At 41.8% G+C, this 20,681-nt stretch overlaps 1 protein-coding gene across 4 annotated transcripts in view; it reads left to right on the plus strand.

The window, feature by feature from the left end:
* TMEM168 (transmembrane protein 168) overlaps positions 1 to 20,681 on the plus strand; it is a 63,246-nt gene that overhangs the window by 7,795 nt on the left and 34,770 nt on the right. For all 4 annotated transcript variants that reach the window (XM_030217117.1, XM_030217121.1, XM_030217120.1 and 1 more), the window contains one exon: positions 7,873 to 9,133. In XM_030217117.1, coding sequence (XP_030072977.1) covers positions 8,000 to 9,133 — 1,134 coding nt within the window. In that variant the 5' untranslated portion in view covers positions 7,873 to 7,999. The remainder of the gene's footprint in view (positions 1 to 7,872; positions 9,134 to 20,681) is intronic.

Below are 20,681 nucleotides of genomic sequence, written 5' to 3' on the forward strand. Positions count from 1 at the left end.
AAAATCTAAATCTAGGAATCAAGCCCAGGTTCTCGCCCACTGCACTATCCATTAAGCTACTTCTCCATTCCAAAGAGAATTTTTGTTAGTGAATTAGTAATGTGTAGGGATAATAGGAATACTAATAGTCTATACATTTTAAAATCTCATTATGGATAATCTCCGAAGTTCGTGTAAGTATTGCTAATCTGGCTGATGCTGAACTCAGGAAAGATATGTAGTCCTTGTTCATACGGAAATGAACATTTTAAATGTGAACCTCCCATTTACTTCTGAGTTCAATTTCTTAGCCTTTCAGAAACATAAAATACCTACTGTACCTAAATATATGACACCCGCAAGTCTAAAGGCTATTGAAGTGGTGTACATTCAGATACAGTAGGTATTTTTCAGGTCCTGATGGAACCACATTTACAAAAAAAATAGTTGTAGTGGGGTTTGAACTTGTGTCCTTTGGGTTACAGCCCACTGTACTAACCATTAGGCTACTCATCTGTTCTGCAGGGATGTCTGGCCATATTTTTGAAAATGATGCCAGACAGATGTTCATGTCCCTGGTTTTAAGTCATTCAAAAAAAATGGACATTTCACTTTGGAAAAAGGCTATTCATTTTGGATGTTTTCAGTGCAAAAATATCCATCCACTAAGCTACTCCTCTGTTCTGCAGGGATGTCTGTGTGATCATATTTTTGAAAATGATGCCAGACAGGCGTTCATATCCATGGTTTTTTTGTCATTAAAAAAATGGACATTTCATTTTGGAAAATGGCTATTCATTTTGGACGTTTTCAGTGCAAAAACGGCCATCTCACAGCCATAATTGAACAGGAAATCTTGATGTTTTTCCTGTTTGATTATGCCTGTGAGATGGCCGTCTTTTTTGATGTTATGAGCAGGACTTTTTTTTTTTTTTAATGCCCCTCTTAGTGGCTATTCCCACTGACATTTCTGTGACCTTGGATAAGTAATTATTTCCTGTTTCAGGTACTCCTTTACTGTAACCTGTTTGCAAAATGTTTTCAGCCAGCTTAAGCTAAAATTGTAAAGGCAATCTATAAAATACAAGCCATAGATAAGCTGTGCTAAAAAGTGGCCTTTGTTATGATTAGCGTATGACAGCTCCAGATATTATGGCCAGTCTTATTAGTGCAGCAAACAAGTCCTTGGAGTAGCCTGTTGATCATTGCAGTGGACTGTAGAGAAGGGGACTCAGGCCTATATCGCACTGTTACACTTGTGGTGAAAAGTGTGAGCCGTCCAAAACCCACCAAAAAACCTATTGTACACATATATAGGTGACACCTGCAGGCATAAGTGTAAGGGCCCTGTTTACTAAGGTGCATTAGTGTTTTTGGCGTGCCTACACTTAGTGTGCGCGCGCTAACCATGTAGATGCCTATACTGATATTTTACTAATCTGAATCTATCTCCCACCTTACCTGCCTCTCTCTATCACCTGCTCTACCTACCTACCCATCCATTTACTACCCATCCATCCTTCTATAATGTTATACTTAATTTCCTACTTTACATAATAAAATTCTGTTACCTATTACTATGTAAGCCGCATTGAGCCTGCTTTTAGTGGGAAAGTGCGGGATACAAATACAATAAATAAATAAATATAATTGGGTACAGTAGATTTTTGGTGGGTTTTGGAGGGCTCACCATACAATATAAGGGGGTAATGGTGAGATGTGTACCTGGGACCTTTTATGTGAAGTCTACTGCAGTTCTTCTTAGGGTGGCCCGCTGCTCTGCTGGGATGTCTGTGTGGCCAGGTCTCCTAAGAATGCTGATCCCCCAGATGTCCTAATGGCTTGTCTTTGTTCATTTTTCTCTTGCACATTCTGATTTCAAAAGTGGTCACAAAAGAAAAATGCACTGAGCATAAAACGTGTAGGAAATGGCCATTTTCAATACAAAAAATTAGACATTTTTCAGGCTCAAAAATGGCCGTGTTCACCACTTGATTTTTGGATGTTTTCAGCAAAATGGACAAAGTTGGATTTAGACGTCATATTGAAAATGCTCTTCACTTATATCTGCCCAGTTAGCCCATGTCTTTTTGTCTCAGAACAGTAAACCTTTTATTAAAATGCATTAGGTTTCACAATTACGATGACTTAACACAGGAAATTAACGTGTGGTATCCACAAAACTAATGCAGTAACTTCTGGACAGCATTTCCTGCATTTGTTAATACCGGTCATGCTTTAATTTGCCTTAGCACACAGTGCTGAGGTAGCAGTTAATGCGGAATAACTTAGCATCTTCCATTTAAGTGATGGTAAGTGCAGTGTATTAAATATTGCAATTGCCCATTCTCTGCCCCACCAAAAATTGCTATTAACGGGCAGTTTAGCACACAGCAATGGCAAAAGTATTCCAAAAGCAGTTAACTGTGTTTGTGCATTGGTTGTTACCACACGCTCAACCGTGCATTAAGAGCCCAGTGCACTTTAGAAAAAGGGCCACTATGATTTTGGCGTAACTGATTTTCAATCCTTGCAAGTACTCTCCATATTTCTCCCCAGCAGGCTTTGATCAAAGATATGAGTTTTTCCTATATACAACTCATATGTAGGAGAAGTATGATTGTATTTCTGCTACTACTGTTTCACAAGCCAGTGCTTACCATAACAGCTTCAGTGAGTTCTCTTTTGGGGCAGTGTCTCCAGATAGATTAGTTTTGCACATATCATGATGGCAATGAACTTCACTCCTAAGCCAGGGTATGTGGAGTATGATCTCAGTCTCTCAAATTTACTGCTAACACTCACTGGAGAGAGCTTCATTCTTGTGTTCATGAAATGCTATATGTATAGGCAGCCTGTCCAATTCCTTTCAATCAAGCCTATGTTACCCACAGCTTTAACTGGGTGCCTTAAGGTTCCATAAAAAATTAGAGAGTAGCTTTTCCAGTTTCTTATAGAAAAAGCAAGGAAAGAGAGGGGGAATCATACTCGGAACACATGTGATCTTGGGCACTATCATCATTTTAATAGTATCCAGCCTACCCCACCAAGTAAGATTAAGTGGGGACCACGCTGTTAAAGAGGCCTCAAGTTTTGCAAGTAATTTGTCAGAGTTAGCTTTGATAGTGGTTAGAAGATCCCTTTCAAAGAAAACACCAAGGTACTTGATGGAAGATGTTACCCTTCTGAGAGGGAAGCCTTGAATGAAAAAGGGAATACAAATATCATTCAAAGGCATCAACTCCATTTTATCCCAATTAATTTTGTAACCTGAAATCTTTGAGAATTGGGAAATTAGATTGATGAGAGCTTTCATAGATGATTGTGGGTTAGTGAGGTACAAGAAGATATCATCCGCATAGGCTGAGAGTTTGAACTCCTCTTTACCCAGAGAGACACCAGCTATATCTTTAAATTTACGAATAGCCACCAGCAAGGGCTCAAGAGCCAGACTGAACAACAATGGAGAGATGGGGCGACCTTGCCTGGTGCCTCTGTGTAAAACAAATGATTTAGAAAATTCCCCTTTAGCCCCTTGTGGCTGAGTACAATAGCTGCAGCATATAAATAAAGGGTTCAGGAAAACCAAATTGCCCAAGAGCACTGAACAGGTATGTCCACTCTACCCGGTCAAAGGCTTTTTCAGCGTCTAAAGAAACAGATAATATAGGGTAGTCCTTTGACCGAGGAAAGTGGATGACATTTCATAGCAATCTAGTGTTATTAGCACCATATCGAGACTTAATAAAGCCAGCCTGGTCTCTGTGTATGAGTGAGTGAATAATTTTCTCTAGTCTACAACACAAACGTTTTGCATAGATTTTATAATCTGTATTTAAAAGTGAGATTGGCCTGTAATTTTGTACAAGAGTGCAATCTCCATTAGGTTTAGGCAACACTACAATGTTCGCGTCCAAGAAATGAACTGAGGAGGGTGACTCAAGCAAGGCTTGGAAATAAGTCCTTAGATGAACTGATAAGGAAGATGAAAAGGACTTGTAGAACACCGCTGGTGGACCATCTGGTCCTGGAGTTTTAACTATAGGCAGCTTTTTAATTTCAGAGAGAATCTCTTCAAGTGAAATAGGTTGATTAAGTTGATTAATATGATGCTCCTTGAAGTGAGGTAAGTTCAATGATGAAAGAAATTTGGAGATTTCAAGGTCTTGAGCTGCAGCCTCTGAAGAATAAAGTGACGTGTAAAAGGATTCAAAAGCATCAAGAATTAAAGAAGAGGAGGTCAAGGAGGATCCTGTGGATGACTGAACAGCAGATATATGCTACTTAATTTTCTTGCCTTTGAGATAAGATGCAAGCAGCTTGCCAGCTTTGTTTGCTTCTGAGTAATATACAGTATTTTGCTTAAAAGTAATTGCTTTAGAGATACTTGCAACATAGAGTTATATTGCATTTTAAGCAACCTGAGCTTTTGAATAATAGATTTAGACGAAGATGCATATAAAGTTGTTTCAAGCTGATGGATTTCTTTTTCAAGACTAGAGATTTTAGCATTATTAGCCTTACAAAGATGAGATGAGTAGCTAATTATTTCGCCTCTCAGCCAGGACTTATATGCTTCCCAAACTGTCATAAAAGACGGTACAGAGTCTTTGTTGATGTCAAAAAATTCAGTAGATTTTTGAGATATGTGCTGTAGAAATAGAGTGTCCGACAGTAGAGTGGTATTAAGTCTCCAGGAAGAAGATTTGGTCTTGCTAGAAGACCAATTGAAGTCACATGAAACAGCTGCATGGTCAGAGATCGATATTTCATGAATCTTTGCAGCTGACAGCATAGGAACCAGGTCCTTGGTGCCCAACAAGTAGTCTAGTCTTGAGTATGTATGATGAGGGGATGAGAAGAAAGAATAATCTCTAGATGTTGGGTAAAGTAATCTCCAGAGATCAGACCATCCATTAGAATGCATAAGATTATTTAGCATGTTTCTAACCTTAAGCTTAGCAGGTCTGCAATTTGAGGACCTATCCAAAAAGGGATCTATTAGGAAGTTAAAATCACCTCCAATTATGGTATGACAGAGAAGAGCATTTAGACCAGACGTGTTGACTCTTTGGAAAAAATTTGGATCGTCAGTGTTTGGAGCATAGACATTGATTAGTATTATAGGGTTATCATCAAGGATTCCTTCTAATCAAGACCATCTTCCTTCATTATCATTGGCATGAGAGACTAAGCGGAAAGGCAGGGATTTTCTGAGGAGAGTAATGACACCATTTTTCCGACCGTTTGCAGGACTGACAAAGCATTGATCAAACCATTTACCCAAGAGCTTAGAGCTTTCTTGTGCATCCAAATGAGTTTCTTGTAAAAAACAGATATCTGCTTTTTTTTCTCAGATATAATACAAGCTTTTTTCTTTTGATGGGATTGGAGATTCCCTTTATATTAAGGGATAACAATCGCAGATTCATCATAAAGGTATGTAAAATACAAAACTAGCCATACCTTGCCAACCCAGAGAGCCTGTGCATGAGAGAAAAATAGGAGATAACAAGTAAAATTAATATCCTCCAAGAAAAAGAAAAAAGAAGACAAATGTGATCAAGTGAAAAATTTCAATAAGCAAAAAAACTTAGAGGAAAAAAACATACTCCGATAAGGAGACGAAAAAACAAAAATGAGATAACCCAGAACGGGGCACATGAGCCCGATATATACACACTTGGGAGAGCTTAAGCCAGCATAGAATATTGTAGTGACAAAAGTCACAAAGCAGCCATGAAAACATATCTCCTTAAAAAGAGAAACATGAAACAGAGAAAAGTTGTAAACCTTATTCACATGCTTAGCTTCAAAACATCAATTTGCAGTGTGTGAACCACCTTCAAGGAATTTCTGCAAATCAGCAAGGTCGCTGTAGTACTTAGTAACATTTTGATAAGTTATACGCATAGTCGCAGGATACAGCAGACCATACTGGGCTCCCACAGCTTTCAACTTAGGACGCATCGACAGGAACAGCTTTCGCTTTTTGGCAGTATCCTTAGAGAAATCAGGAACAAGCATAAGTTTTGCCTCTCCATGAAGCACCGGAGATTTTGATCGAGCAGCATTTAAAATTGACATCATCTGGTCGTACTGCAAAAATTTAACAATTACAGGGCGCAGGTAGTTTTTTCCAGAAACAGGCCGCATCGCAATACGGTGAGCATGTTCTATGTCAATAATGGAGTCAGTTGGAAGCGCAGCGATTTTTATGAAGAGTGCTTTTAAAAATTGAATCATGTCCTTACCCTCGGACTACTCGGGGAGCCCAAGTATGCGAATGTTGTTTCTTCTTAAGCGATTAGAGAGGTCTTCAATCTCTCGTAAGAAATCAATTTTGTTTAGCTTCCGGCTCGTCTCCAGATGAAGTGCATCATGAGCTGACTTATGGTCTTTGAGGAACTCAATTTGGGCATTAAATTGGACAAGCTGAGTTGAGATCGCTGTCAATTCAGACTTAATTTCAGAGGTAGCAGAAAGATTTTGCTACATCAGTGCGTGTAACGCCCTAATATCATCCACAAGAGATTCCATTTTATCAGGAAGCAGTGGCGCCTGGGGGTCCTTTTCAGGAGTTGAGGCGTCAGACTTGTTCCGCTTGGAGGCAGGGTGGTGAGTGTGCGAGCCATCATTTCTATTGGTTTTTGATGCCATTATGTCAAATTCACACTGCTATGTGTCCCAGAAAAGCGAAGCTGGCAAGAGAGCAAAGCCTATGCGTCCATATTGGTTAAGGTCACGTGACCACCCCTAATATAGGGTTGTCCTTTGACCGAGCAAAATGGATAACATAGTAATAGTGATTGCTATTTTTTCCAGTTCCTGCTTTGTATAGGACAAGGACTAAATTCTTCAGACAAGATATTAACCCCCCTGTTTACTAAGCTGAGCTAGTGACTGCCATATGCTAATGCCAGCACTTCCCATTCACTTTGAATGGGCTGTATCGACATTGTTGCACGGCAGCTGCTAGCGCAGCTTGGTGTGTGTGTGTATATATATATATATATATATATATATATATATATATATATATATATATATATATATATATATATATATGTTTGTAGGATTAATTGTATTAATTATGAAAGAATTGTAAGCAGCTCAGGAGTACCACAGAGCAAATCTCATGTATTTTTGAAGAGTGGAGGAGTAGCCTAATGGTTAGAGCAGCAGGCAGAGAATTAGGGAAGCCAGGTTCAAATTCCTCTGCTGCTCCTTGTTATTTTGAGCAAGTCTCTTAACCCTCCATTGCCTCTGGTACAAACTTAGGGGCTCTTTTACAAAGCTGCACCAAGAAATGGGCTTGGTCTGTCCTGTCCCTTTCCCATATGCTAATCCCATTTCTAGCACGGCCGTAAATTCCACTTTTTTTTTCTAATTTCTTGAATATATGGCCGTGTGCATTAATGTGTGTCCTTTAAAAAAATTATACAGGAGCACTCGCTGCCTCCTTTTTAGTAGGCACTAAGGGCTCCTGTGATATGGACATGTTAGAGCATGGCAGTAATGTCAGCACTAGCTGATTAGCACATCCACACCCATTCTCTCAAAAAGATGCTAAAAAGTAAATACCACACGCAAATGACAAAACTAATGCAGAACGCTTTAGCATATCTTGCATTAGCCCCTTTTTGCTGTATTAAGCATATTTAGCGCCTAACACATCTTATCAAAAGGGCCTCTTAGATTGTAAGCTCTCTGAAGACAGGAAAATAACTACTATAAATGTAACTTGCATTGAGCTACTATTGAAAGCATGAGCTTAAATCTAAATCTCTTCCCTTTCCCCTCCTTTACAATTTTTAATGTTTGTATATCGGATGGTCTCTCTTCATTTATAAGTGCCTTGAACTCAATGCCTTTTGTTTTTTTATTTTCCAGGATGTCCAAAGTTGAAGAAATGCTGATGACTTTGTGGGCATGACAGTGTAAGAAGTGATCATCAATGCATGAGTGCCCAAAGATTTCTTTTCCTGAAGTGGGTTGTGATCATTTCTAGCTAGTTTACATGTGCAGATCACTACGTTACTGTGTCAGTCACTGTCTCTATGCAGCAATGACTAAATTAGAAGAAGCAAACAGAGAAGCAAACATGCATACTTCAGTCCGCTATCTGGGCTACCTAGCCAGAGTCAGCTTATTGATTGCCATCTGCTTGGGCCTGTACGTCAGATGGGAGAAATCAGCTGATACCATAATCCTGGTCATCTTCATCTTGGGACTGTTTGTTCTTGGAATTGCCAGCATTCTCTACTACTATTTTTCAATGGAAGCAGCAAGTTTGAGTCTTTCCAACCTTTGGTTTGGATTTCTGCTTGGCCTGCTCTGTTTTCTTGATGAGTCTGGTGATAAAGACATGAAAAAAGAAGCAACCAAATATTTGCTGCTTTCCTCCATGGTGATCAGGATGTTGTGTTCTCTGTTGGAGCGGATATGTGGCTGTGTTCGTTATCGACCAATATTGTTGACCACAGTAGAATTTTTAGAGCTAGTTGGATTTTCTATTGCCAGCACAATGATGGTGGCGGAAAGCTCTATAAGCATCATTCTGTTGGTTGTAGCATTGGCCATGCTGATCATTGACTTGCGGATGAAGTCTTTTCTCGCAGTTCCAAACTTGGTGATATTTGGTGTCTTTATATCGCTGAAATTTTTCAGATCTCTGGCCATTCCGGCAAACCCCTATGCCTTGGCCTGTTTCTTCTTCTGCCTAATTTGTGATCCTGTTCTTGATGTATACTTCAGTGGACTTTCAGTTACAGAAAGATGGAAACCTTATTTATACCAGGGTAAAATTTGTAGAAGGTTTTCAGTCATTTTGATTGGGTTCACCGAACTCAGCTTTTTTGTTTTGTCAGCCATTAAACTAAGTGTCATGAACCAATGGTATTTTGTGATACCAGGGTTTTCCATTTTTGGCATTTTCTGGCTAGTCTGTCATATCATTTTTCTGATAACTCTCTGGGGATTTCATACCAAACTGAATGATTGTCACAAAGTCCATTACTCTCAAAGGGGAGAGCACAACAGCCTTGACAGAGTCATGGCGTCAAAAGGAATGCGCCATTTTTGCTTAATTTCAGAGCGACTAGTCATTTTCAGCCTCCTGGCAACCGCAATATTGGGTGCAGCGTCTTGGCAGGTAAATGAAAATTTTGTTTTCTTTGATTTATAATGTACCATGCTGACATTTAATTTGATGGTTTACTTGGTCAAAGAATAAGCATTGTTGAATCCGCTTTATTGGAAGCTCTCTGTTTTTGAAGTAGATGTTCATATGGCACGGTCAGAGCAGTTCTGTAACTGAGAGCCTGCAATTGCTTATACCTTGCACACTTTAGTGCTGAGAAAATTGGCACTTTAGGGCTACATTCTGTAAATAGCGCTCAAACATCTGCGCCAAAAAAGGGGCACTCAATGCTGTTACAGTGGTGGAAATAAGTATTTGATCTCTTGCTGATTTTGTAAGTTTGCCCACTGACAAAGACATGAGCAGCCCATAATTGAAGGGTAGGTTATTGGTAACAGTGAGAGATAGCACATCACAAATTAAATCCGGAAAATCACATTGTGGAAAGTATATGAATTTATTTGCATTCTGCAGAGGGAAATAAGTATTTGATCCCCCACCAACCAGTAAGAGATCTGGCCCCTACAGACCAGGTAGATGCTCCAAATCAACTCATTACCTGCATGACAGACAGCTGTCGGCAATGGTCACCTGTATGAAAGACACCTGTCCACAGACTCAGTGAATCAGTCAGACTCTAACCTCTACAAAATGGCCAAGAGCAAGGAGCTGTCTAAGGATGTCAGGGACAAGATCATACACCTGCACAAGGCTGGAATGGGCTACAAAACCATCAGTAAGACGCTGGGCGAGAAGGAGACAACTGTTGGTGCCATAGTAAGAAAATGGAAGAAGTACAAAATGACTGTCAATCGACAAAGATCTGGGGCTCCACGCAAAATCTCACCTCGTGGGGTATCCTTGATCATGAGGAAGGTTAGAAATCAGCCTACAACTACAAGGGGGGAACTTGTCAATGATCTCAAGGCAGCTGGGACCACTGTCACCACGAAAACCATTGGTAACACATTACGACATAACGGATTGCAATCCTGCAGTGCCCGCAAGGTCCCCCTGCTCCGGAAGGCACATGTGACGGCCCGTCTGAAGTTTGCCAGTGAACACCTGGATGATGCCGAGAGTGATTGGGAGAAGGTGCTGTGGTCAGATGAGACAAAAATTGAGCTCTTTGGCATGAACTCAACTCGCCGTGTTTGGAGGAAGAGAAATGCTGCCTATGACCCAAAGAACACCGTCCCCACTGTCAAGCATGGAGGTGGAAATGTTATGTTTTGGGGGTGTTTCTCTGCTAAGGGCACAGGACTACTTCACCGCATCAATGGGAGAATGGATGGGGCCATGTACCGTACAATTCTGAGTGACAACCTCCTTCCCTCCGCCAGGGCCTTAAAAATGGGTCGTGGCTGGGTCTTCCAGCACGACAATGACCCAAAACATACAGCCAAGGCAACAAAGGAGTGGCTCAGGAAGAAGCACATTAGGGTCATGGAGTGGCCTAGCCAGTCACCAGACCTTAATCCCATTGAAAACTTATGGAGGGAGCTGAAGCTGCGAGTTGCCAAGCGACAGCCCAGAACTCTTAATGATTTAGAGATGATCTGCAAAGAGGAGTGGACCAAAATTCCTCCTGACATGTGTGCAAACCTCATCATCAACTACAGAAGACGTCTGACCGCTGTGCTTGCCAACAAGGGTTTTGCCACCAAGTATTAGGTCTTGTTTGCCAGAGGGATTAAATACTTATTTCCCTCTGCAGAATGCAAATAAATTCATATACTTTCCACAATGTGATTTTCCGGATTTAATTTGTGATGTGCTATCTCTCACTGTTACCAATAACCTACCCTTCAATTATGGGCTGCTCATGTCTTTGTCAGTGGACAAACTTACAAAATCAGCAAGGGATCAAATACTTATTTCCACCACTGTATATAATGGGGCATGCAAATATTATACTTATTTCATATTTGTATTGTTGGATTTGCTTAAAGCCCTTAAAATAATTGTGGAGAAACAAGACCTCAGTGAACAATAGAACCCACCTATTTTGTAGGTAAAAATCTTCAGTATATAGGCAGCTCACATTAATCACTGGGCATTAAAAAAAAACACAGGACAATAATCTACTTGCAGTCATCATCTTCAGGAATAGCCAAACAATAAAATCTAAAGGTAGGAGATATATCACCATCAATATTCCAGACATAAAATGGAAAGAATTTATCTTTAAAGTTCAGAGTTCAGACACAATCCCGACAGGGGTTCCCTTCATCCCCTGAAATAGCTTTTTTTCAGCGAAACGGGGAACCCCTGTCGGAACTGTGTCTGAACTCTGAACTTTAAAGATAAGTACTTTCCATGGTGATATATCTTCTACCTTTAGATTGTATTGTTTGGATATTGCTGAAGATGATGATTGCAAGTGGATTATTATCCTGTGGAGTTTTTTATGACCAGTGATTAATGTGAGCCGACTATATACTGAAGGTTTTTACCTACGAAATAGGTTGGTTGTATTGTTCACTGAGGTCTTTTGTCCACAATTATTTTATGGGCTTTAAGCAAACCCAGCAATACAAATATGACATAAGTAGAATATTTTATAGGATTTAATGATTGCATTCTAATGATTCTTTTTGAGTTTGGATTTTGCACTAAAAGATTACCCGTCTCAGCACTCAAATTTGGGCACCAGGACTTATGCCTGCCGAAACCAAGTGTAATTCCCAGCGCCCAATTTGGGTACACATCCCCAATTTATTCTTTAACACTGTGCGCAAATGTTAGGAGTGTCCTTGACCCGCCCATGCACCTATGGCCACACCCCCTTTTGGGTTATATGCTATGGGATTTGGGCACACATTGTTTTAGAGTAGCGAGTAGCAAGATGTGTGCGCAAATTCAAATTGGTACCAATTAGTGCCCACTTATTGGCACTAAATGGCTCGTCAATTTAGTTGGGTGCACACCTTAGATCGGTGCCCACTTTTTGGCGCCATATATACAATCCAGGGGTTAATTTGTAATTGCACTATGTGTGATTCTGTAAGGAAACATCTAACTGCAAGGGGGGTATATACATGGGCATAGCATAGGGGCATTGGCCTGTCTCTAATTTATGTGTGTAAATTATTCTGGGGCCCTTTTACTAAAGCTTAGCACATGCTAAATGCCATGAAACTCATAGGTATAAAATGGGCATCTTAGCATTTAACACACACTAGTTCCATTAGTGCGCACCGGGCTTTAGTAAAAGGGCCCCTCTATAAGTTGTATGCATTCCATCGCACACTTTGGCAGGTGTAAGTGGGCATGCTGAACTCAGCAACATAACGAAGCCATAACCTGTAATGAACAATATATCACTCTTCTTCTCTTGATTCTCTAATGTTCTGTAACAACATCACTCTGTATTTGTTTCTTCACTGGAGCTGGCTAACACCTCACGGTACTATGTAAGCCACATTGAGCCTGCAAAGAGGTGGGAAAATGTGGGGTACAAATGCAACAAATAAATAAATAAATATGATGTAAATGGTCATACCTAAATGTAACTGTAACAATTTAGGTTTATGCTAGTATTCAGTACTGGCATCTTGGGGCCCAGATAGAGTTGGCACTCAGTGTGTCTTGTTGCTGTATCTATCTGGAGACACTGATAGAATTGCCCCTATACTCTTAGGGCTAGATTTACTAAAAGGCATTACCATGGTTGCATGTACTGATCCTGTTAATATATGTTATTACTAGGGCTTCTAATTTTAGGTTTTAACTGATTAAACACAGTAAAACACCCTCTATGCAAAAAAAAAAAAAAAATGTAAAGTAGGTGTGTGTTCTGCCTTCTTTCAGCTGAAAGCTTCTAAGTGGCACAAACATTCATTAGCAATTTGAACCAAAGAGGTATCCAGCAATAATACTTGTTTTGTGAAAACACTGACTTTTTAAATTGAATTTTTCACAATACAATCCAAGAATAATATCTTGATACAGAAGTATGGTAGGTATAAAAAAAAATCCCACAAAGGAAAAATCACCAATAAATCTGATAAGGAAAAATAAATAGCTACCAACCATTTTCAGTCCAGAAAAAAGTGGAGAGATCACAATACCAAGAAAACAAATTTTATTAAGAAATTAAACAGTATTAACAAGCAAAGGAACAAATTTAAATCTGGCTGTAAAAGTCACAGGGACAATCTCAGAATGAATCAAAACTTCCCCAAACCTAGGGTTCAAATTAGCAGATGAACTGGATCATAAAATTTGTATTTCTTAGATTCCAGTGTAATAACACAATTTACAAGAGAAGTTCAACCAAAACAGATCCCCTAGCTGTTGGACCTATTCTCTCATTTCCAAAAATTGTTTCTTGTCTCTTTTGCATTATACGAGTTACATCCGGGTACACTCTAATCACAGTATTCTAAACCTTAACGTCTCTGTTGCGAAAGAAAAGTCTCTATCTGATTCAAGTAAAGTTCACAATCAAGGTTGCAGGCATCGTATCTCGATCTTTGGAGTGGAGGAGTAGTCTAGTGGTTAGTGCAGCAGACTTTGATCCTGGGGAACTGGGTTCAATTCCCACTGCAACTCCTTGTGACTGTGGACAAGTCACTTAACCCTCCATTGCCCCAGGTATAAAATAAGTGCCTGTATATATGTAAACCGCTTTGAATGTAGTTGCAAAATACCACAGAAAGGTTGTATATCAATCCCCTTCCCCCTTCCCCTCTATTATCTGTGTCACATTAAGTTCATCAATGACAAATTCCATAGTGTCCCACAGATCAATCAAGGACTTATGGGTTATGTCCCTCTACCAGCAGATGGAGATAGAGAGAACTTCAGAAGTTTGCTATATGTAGTCATAACTGTGCAGCTCTGGGTTGATCCGGCTCTTAGCACGTCACCCGGGCGCAGTTGATCCTGGATAGAAGTTGAGGTTCCCTGGCTTGGGATATTAGTGTACACCAGGTGGTGCCAGGTCCCTCCCCCCAACGTTCCTTCTGTCTTCTTGGTGCCCTGGTCTGTCTGGGTCCAGCAGTCACGCCTGCCTCTTTCAAAAAAAAAAAAAAAAAGACACAGCATTTAAAGAGAGCAGCTCTGCTGAGGTAAGCTTGCAGGGGAGAGTTCAAAAAAATAAAAAAGCCAGATGGAGGAGCGCCATGCAGTGCTGGCATGTCGGGGGTGGGGGGCGGGAAGCAACTTGTTCGGGCACCACCGGTCTGCTTCATGTTGGCTCCACCTTAAGCTGCAAAACGCTGATCCTGGTGTGAAATGGTAAGGAAACGCAGGTTCCTGTTTTGGCTGGAATCTCTGGTCAGACTCTGCCGTGCATACTGGCAGGCACCATCTTTTCTGTTCTCCTGCGTTCAGCCCCACAAGTGGCGTCGAGACGGCTTCCAACAGAGCAGGCTTCGGCTATGTCAGACCCCAGCTGGAGAGAGGATACCTTAGAGGGTTCTAGAACCAAGGGTACACCTTTCTCCCTGGAATGTGTGCTTCTCATGCACAAAGCCTTCCTATTAAAATAAACAGAGGGACCTCAGGGGGCTGATTATTTACACTCCCCCCTCCCCGGGCCTTCTTCCTTTTTTCAGTTGCTTATGCCTAAACGCCCTCGAGTGGATCGTATGTGGCCTGGGTGTGTCTGTCATGGGTTCAGAAAGCCTCCTCGACAGAGGAGCTCGTTAGCTTTTTGCTGGCGCTGGAAACTTGGCTGGCATACCTTGCAGATCTACTTTATGATCTGTAGGCATCAGCCAAAGAGGTTTCATTTGCAGTCACGGCGCAATGTTGGAAATGGTTGTGGCATTGGGCAGCAGATGTGGCCTCTAAATCACGCCTGGCGAGGCTGCCATTCAGGAGGAAACTTCTCTTTGGGGAAGATCTAGAAAAGATTGTTAAAGCGCTAGGTAAATCCAAGGGGCAGTGTCTGCCAGAAGATAAACCCAGGATGGCCTCGCGAGCAGGCATGTCTTGCTCTCGGTTCAGGAAGGCGAGGCACTACCACCCAGGACATGCTGGAACCTTCCAGAGGTCTCATTTTTCACAGAAGCCACAACTTTTTCTTGGAGAGCACCATCTCACAGCCTCAGTTCCTAGAACACAGGCCGCGACCAGAGCTTCCCAATGATGGGGCCCTGGTCCATCCCCTACTGGTTATCGAGGGATGGCAGTCTCAATTTTGGGGGGAATGGACATGGGTAACTTCCGACGAATGGTTCTTGGAGGTCATCCGGGAAGATTACAAGCTGAAGTTCGCACACCCCTTGGTGGATTTTTTTTCTCGAGTCACCCCGCAAATGTGCCACCAAAGAGAAGGCAGTACGAGAGACACTGGCAGACGCAGCAGCTAGGGGCAGTTTGCCCGGTACCCCCAGCAGACTTAGCTCAAGGCCGTTACTCCATTTACTTTGTGGTACCCAAAAAGGGCAGCGATCTCCATCCTGTTCTGGACCACAAGTAAGTAAACAAGGCCTTGCATATTTACCAGAAGAGCTTTTGACCGCCTCGATCTCAAAGAAGCATATCTGCACTTTACTATTTGGCCTCCTCATCAGTGTTTTCTTTGCTTTGTGGTGCTTGGTCAACATTTTCAGTTCCAGGCCATGCCCTTCGGCCTCGCTACTGCACCACGTACTTTCTCCAAGATGTTGGTGATAGTTGCGGCTTTCCTCCGGAAGGAGGGAGTACAGGTACATCCCTGCTTGGACGATTGGCTCATTCAGGTGTCGTCTTACAAAGAGAGTCTTCGGACGACAGACCGGGTGATCAACCTTCAGTCTCTCGGATGGGTGATTAATCTTCCCAAATGCCACCTGACTCCACACTCTCTGGAGTACCTGGGCATGTTATTTGACACTCAGGCAGGGACAGTGTCCCTTCCACCAGCACACAGTCTAGGCTACAGAGCCAGTTACACAATTTACTGCAGAGTCCAGCGCCAAAGGCCTGGGACTGTGTACAGGTGTTGGGATCAATTTGTATCCACCCTGGATGTGGGCCAGAAGTCATATGTGGCCACTTCAACTGTACCTGCTCAGTCGGTAGTCTCCCCTCTTGGAGGACTACACGGTCAGAGTAGCATGGACTTCGCGCATCAAGGCAGCAATGCATTGGTGGCACATCCAAAAGAACCTACACAAGTGCCTTCTGCTAGTGACTCCAGACTGGATGGTCATGACAACGGATGCATCCCTATCGGGTTGGGGGGCTCATTGGCTCAACCAGATGGCCCAGGGGACCTGGTCCTCTATGGAAGTGACTTGGTCCATGAACTGGCTGGAACTGTGGGCTATTCGCTTAGCACTCTGGGAGTTTCTAGTTCTCCTGTGGGATCATCCGGTGCGTGTACTCTCGGACAATGCAACACCGGTAGCATATGTGAACAGGCAAGGAGGCACCAAGAGTGTGCCGCTTGCACAGGAGGCATCTCTCTCTCTGGGTGGAGACACAGAATGTCCAGGCAGACTTTCTCAGTCAACGCTGTCTTGAATTATCAGACAATATCTTTACAAACCCTGTAGAAAATTTGAATTCTCTTGTTGATCCATCGTTGAATTCAACAGTGTTACCCAGTCACACCTCATTTGCTAGTTTCAGTATTCCTTGTCTGTTCTCTTAGAATCTGTGAAGAATTTTATGGCTCACCCAGATCCTCTACTGCCCTATCTCAAATCACATTTCTGATTTACTCCTTCCCTACCTTCAATCTTATCATATCTGCAAGCTTAACACAGGGACAGTTCCAGCAATATGTAATGAAGCTCTTTTTTGTTGTCAGGTGAAGAATTTCACTTCAACAAACATCCAAGTTTCTAATTTACTCTTTGCCTCATAAATGGTAGAGAAAGTGGTAGCTATGCAGCTCAAATCCAGTTCACTTCATCCAAGACAAATTAGGTCTCAACCTTACTAAAGCACTGAACTGGCTTTAGTTGGACTGTAAGATTTTGTCTGAACGACGTTAGTTGAAAGTAGGGATGTCTTGCTACTTTCTCTAGGTCTAAGTTCTGTATTGTGGTAGACAATTTTACTCTTATTTTTAGAATGCGAGAAATTGGGCTTGAAGGCACTGTAGTTAAATAATTCATGTGGAAAATTGGATCTCTTGTCTTGTGGAAAAATAAGTGTTGTTTTTCTTATCCCGTCCTTTTTAGCATGTTTTTGGATCTGCTTGCTACTTTAATTCAGTCTTTGGGTGTTATATTAGTTGTTTGTACTAACGATTATCCAGCTTTTGATTCTTCTGGACCTAAATGATTCTGACAAGGTCAAGGAAATTGTTGAAAATCTAGTGCGAATTGCAGGGTGGATGGGTAAAACTTAATTCAGCAAAAACTGAAGCCTTACTTTTCTGACTATGTAGTACTCATGTTCTCTCCATACCTCTGCATATCCAGTGCACACTGATTATCGTCAATAACACTATTGAGGTCTCGGATATCTTCTTGGATAACCGGTTATGTCTTAAGATTGATCGAATCTGTTCTATATCCCTTCTTAATCATCTCCAGCTCATCAAGACTACAGTAGTATATTTTTGTCCCTGAAAGGCTATAAAGCAACTGGGGTCACCTGGTTCTCATCCTACTGCTTTAACCATTAGGCTGCTACTCCCCTGCAGGATGCTGGCACCATCCATATGCTTCGTTCTAGAGGCAATAATTTCTATTCTGAAGTAATGCTTAGCCACTTGCAGCAATAGGTGTTTAATGGGGACTGACTTTCCAGAAGGGGAAGAAGTAGATTGGAAACATATTTAGAAAAATTTTTTTTTTTTTTTTGGGGGGGGGGGGGGGGGGTTAGTAACATGGGTTAAATAGCAAAATCATTCATTATTATAGCACATTGGCTTACCATAGCATTCACTATATTATAGTGAGACGCAAGGCATGCAAACCATTTTATTATTAGATGCAAACTGAATAATGTAGATGACTTAAACTTTATAAGATGTGGTATTCGGTTCAAAACTGGCAGTTTTTCCATGGTGGGTTTTTTCCCCCTCCCTGACATTGGGCAGCTAATGTGCAGCAGAGACTTCAGGGGACTAACTTAAAGGAGCTGAGAGAGTGCCGTGGAAGGCACATCTCGCCTTAACTTTATGTTTACATGTTCCAGTTGTTTAAGTGAGCTTATTCTCAACATACTGAAGAACAAAATGCAGCAGGAATTTGAAACAGCATTTTATTTTGCATATGGGGCTTTTTTTTTCTGGTTACAGTTTGAGAAGGATTGAGTAGCTTCTCAAAAATAATCTGTGAGAACAGTAGGACAGTACAGTGCAGTCTCTGATAATACGGAAAACAATGTGTAAACAAAGGCATACAGTTCCTGATTTTCAAAAATTGTTTATTAACAACACTATAGCACATTCTGCAGTATGATTGGAGCACTAAAACATAATTACTGTACATGTGCTTGTTCTAAAACAAAGGCTTTTAATAGAAATAAACACGATGACATCACTGGGGGGGGGGCGGGTCTGTCGGATATGCCAAATGTTCGGATAATCGAGACTGTACTGTACTTTAATCTCTTAAACAGAATAGTGCCATCTACTGTTCTTGCAATAAATTGCCAGTAAGAAGAAAATATAAAAAGTATTTCAGATTCATAGTGCAAAGTCAGCACTGCCAATACCACTTCCCTTCTACTTGGCATTGCTGCAGTTCTTTCACAGTGAGCGTAGGCTTAGTGGCGGCACTGATGAGAGAGAATAGATGTGATACCTTGTTTAAATAAGTAGCTTAATTCATGTAATCCCCTGATAGGTTGGAGATTGCTAGAAGAATAACAGCCAGATGCACTAACTCCACGGAAAGAGCCCTTCCCTTACTGATCCCTTAGCGAATCGGTAAAAAACGGGCATGCATGAAGGAAATCGCATGCAAATGAGCTGCTCGCTGTTAGCTCATTTGCACGCGATTTCCTTCCTAAGGAGGGGAAGCTATTCGGCCAGCCGAGCATGCGCAGAGCAGCCAATCGTTATGCTGGCTGCTCTGCGCATGCCAAAGAAGGTTTCATACACGTCACTCTCAAAAAAAAAAAGGACGTCCCTGACGAGCACTTGGACGTTTTTTTTCAGATTTTGTGATGGGCGTCCTTTTTGGATGTGTTTTTCTTACGTGCCCGAAATGACCACCGCCGGAGAGAATCGGAGATCAGGACGTGCGAGGACGTCCAAATCAAAACTATTTGGACGTCCCTTTCGATTATGCCCCTCCAGATCTCTCTCAGCCAATCACACAGCGCGTTTAGCTGACACCAGTGATTGTAGTAGATTGTGGTACGGGTGGGTAGGGGAAGGCCCAGCCCAGGAAGACGGGACCAGAGCTAGGGAGAGCTCGTCCCAGGACCAGGATGGATCCAGAGTGGGGTCACTGCTGGAGGAGGGTCAGACTAAGGGAGTCTGAGCCTGATACAGAAAAGTTATACTGTGAGGAGGAGTGCAGCCTTTGGAAATAAAATCTCTCTGCAGGATAGGTATGGACAGGAGCTTTCTGGATATGTATATAGCCCCTGAAAGAAAATGCCCCTGTAAATATACCTGAGAATAGTAGAAAAGGTGTTCCCTCTGGGAATAGCAGAAGTCTGGGATTGAGTTGAACTGGAGTTTATTAAGTGACTGTGAGAAAGTTAAAGTTTGCCGGTAGCAGAGGTTGCAATAAATGTTAATTTCGTTATTAAATCCTTTGGCGTGCTGTGTGGTTCCTGGACTGAAGAGCTGATTGGAACCTAGAACTGGGAATGGCAGAAGTCTGGGATTGAGTTGTACTGGAGTTTATTAAGTGATTGTAAGAAAGTTAAAGTCTGCCGGTTGCAGAGGTTGCAATAAATGTTAATTTTGTTATTAAACCCTTTGGCGTGCCGTGTGGTTCCTGGACTGAAGAGCTGATTGGAACCCAGAACTGGAAAAGTATCTCACAAACCCCCGGATCACTGTTCTAGACCATAGACCTACTCCCAAGCTCAATTCCATATGTGCTGGAACTGATGAGTGAGGGGAGATTGGCCCTGAATGTGAAACTGAACTGAGATCTGTTTTTGGCCTGGGGCCGGAGCTAGCGCACGGATGAGACCCAAGTTACATTTGCATTCAGAAGATGTGTTTGCATATTTTTTTAAACAATAATTCATGCTTCTTAAGTCGTAGCTAGCCAGTAACTTCTTTTTTTAAAAGTGCATTTGTTCCATTCATAAACATAAAGGGGCCGATATTCAGACAGCGGGAGATAGCCCGGCTAACTCCCGCAGTCACCGCTAAACCTAGATATTCAGTGCTGAGCCATTTCCAGTGACCTACATTTTGATATTCAGACTTAGCCGGTTATCTTCTAACTGGCCAAAGATATCCCACATATTCGCGTGGCCAAATATAGCCACTAATGTGGGGCTGAAAATCAGCAGATAGCCAGTTATATCGGCTGATATAACTGGCTATCTGCTAGCTGGTGATATTCAGCGAGAGATAGCCGACTATCCCTTTTTCTGAATATCGCTGGATAGCTGGTTATGGGGCATTTAACCAGCCAGGTGCTGATCCTGACTGGTTAAATCCTTTTGACTATCGGGGGTGGGGGGAGTTCGT

This window comes from Microcaecilia unicolor, chromosome 10 (genome assembly GCF_901765095.1).
Source record: "Microcaecilia unicolor chromosome 10, aMicUni1.1, whole genome shotgun sequence".
NCBI classification, from domain to species: Eukaryota; Metazoa; Chordata; class Amphibia; order Gymnophiona; family Siphonopidae; genus Microcaecilia; species Microcaecilia unicolor.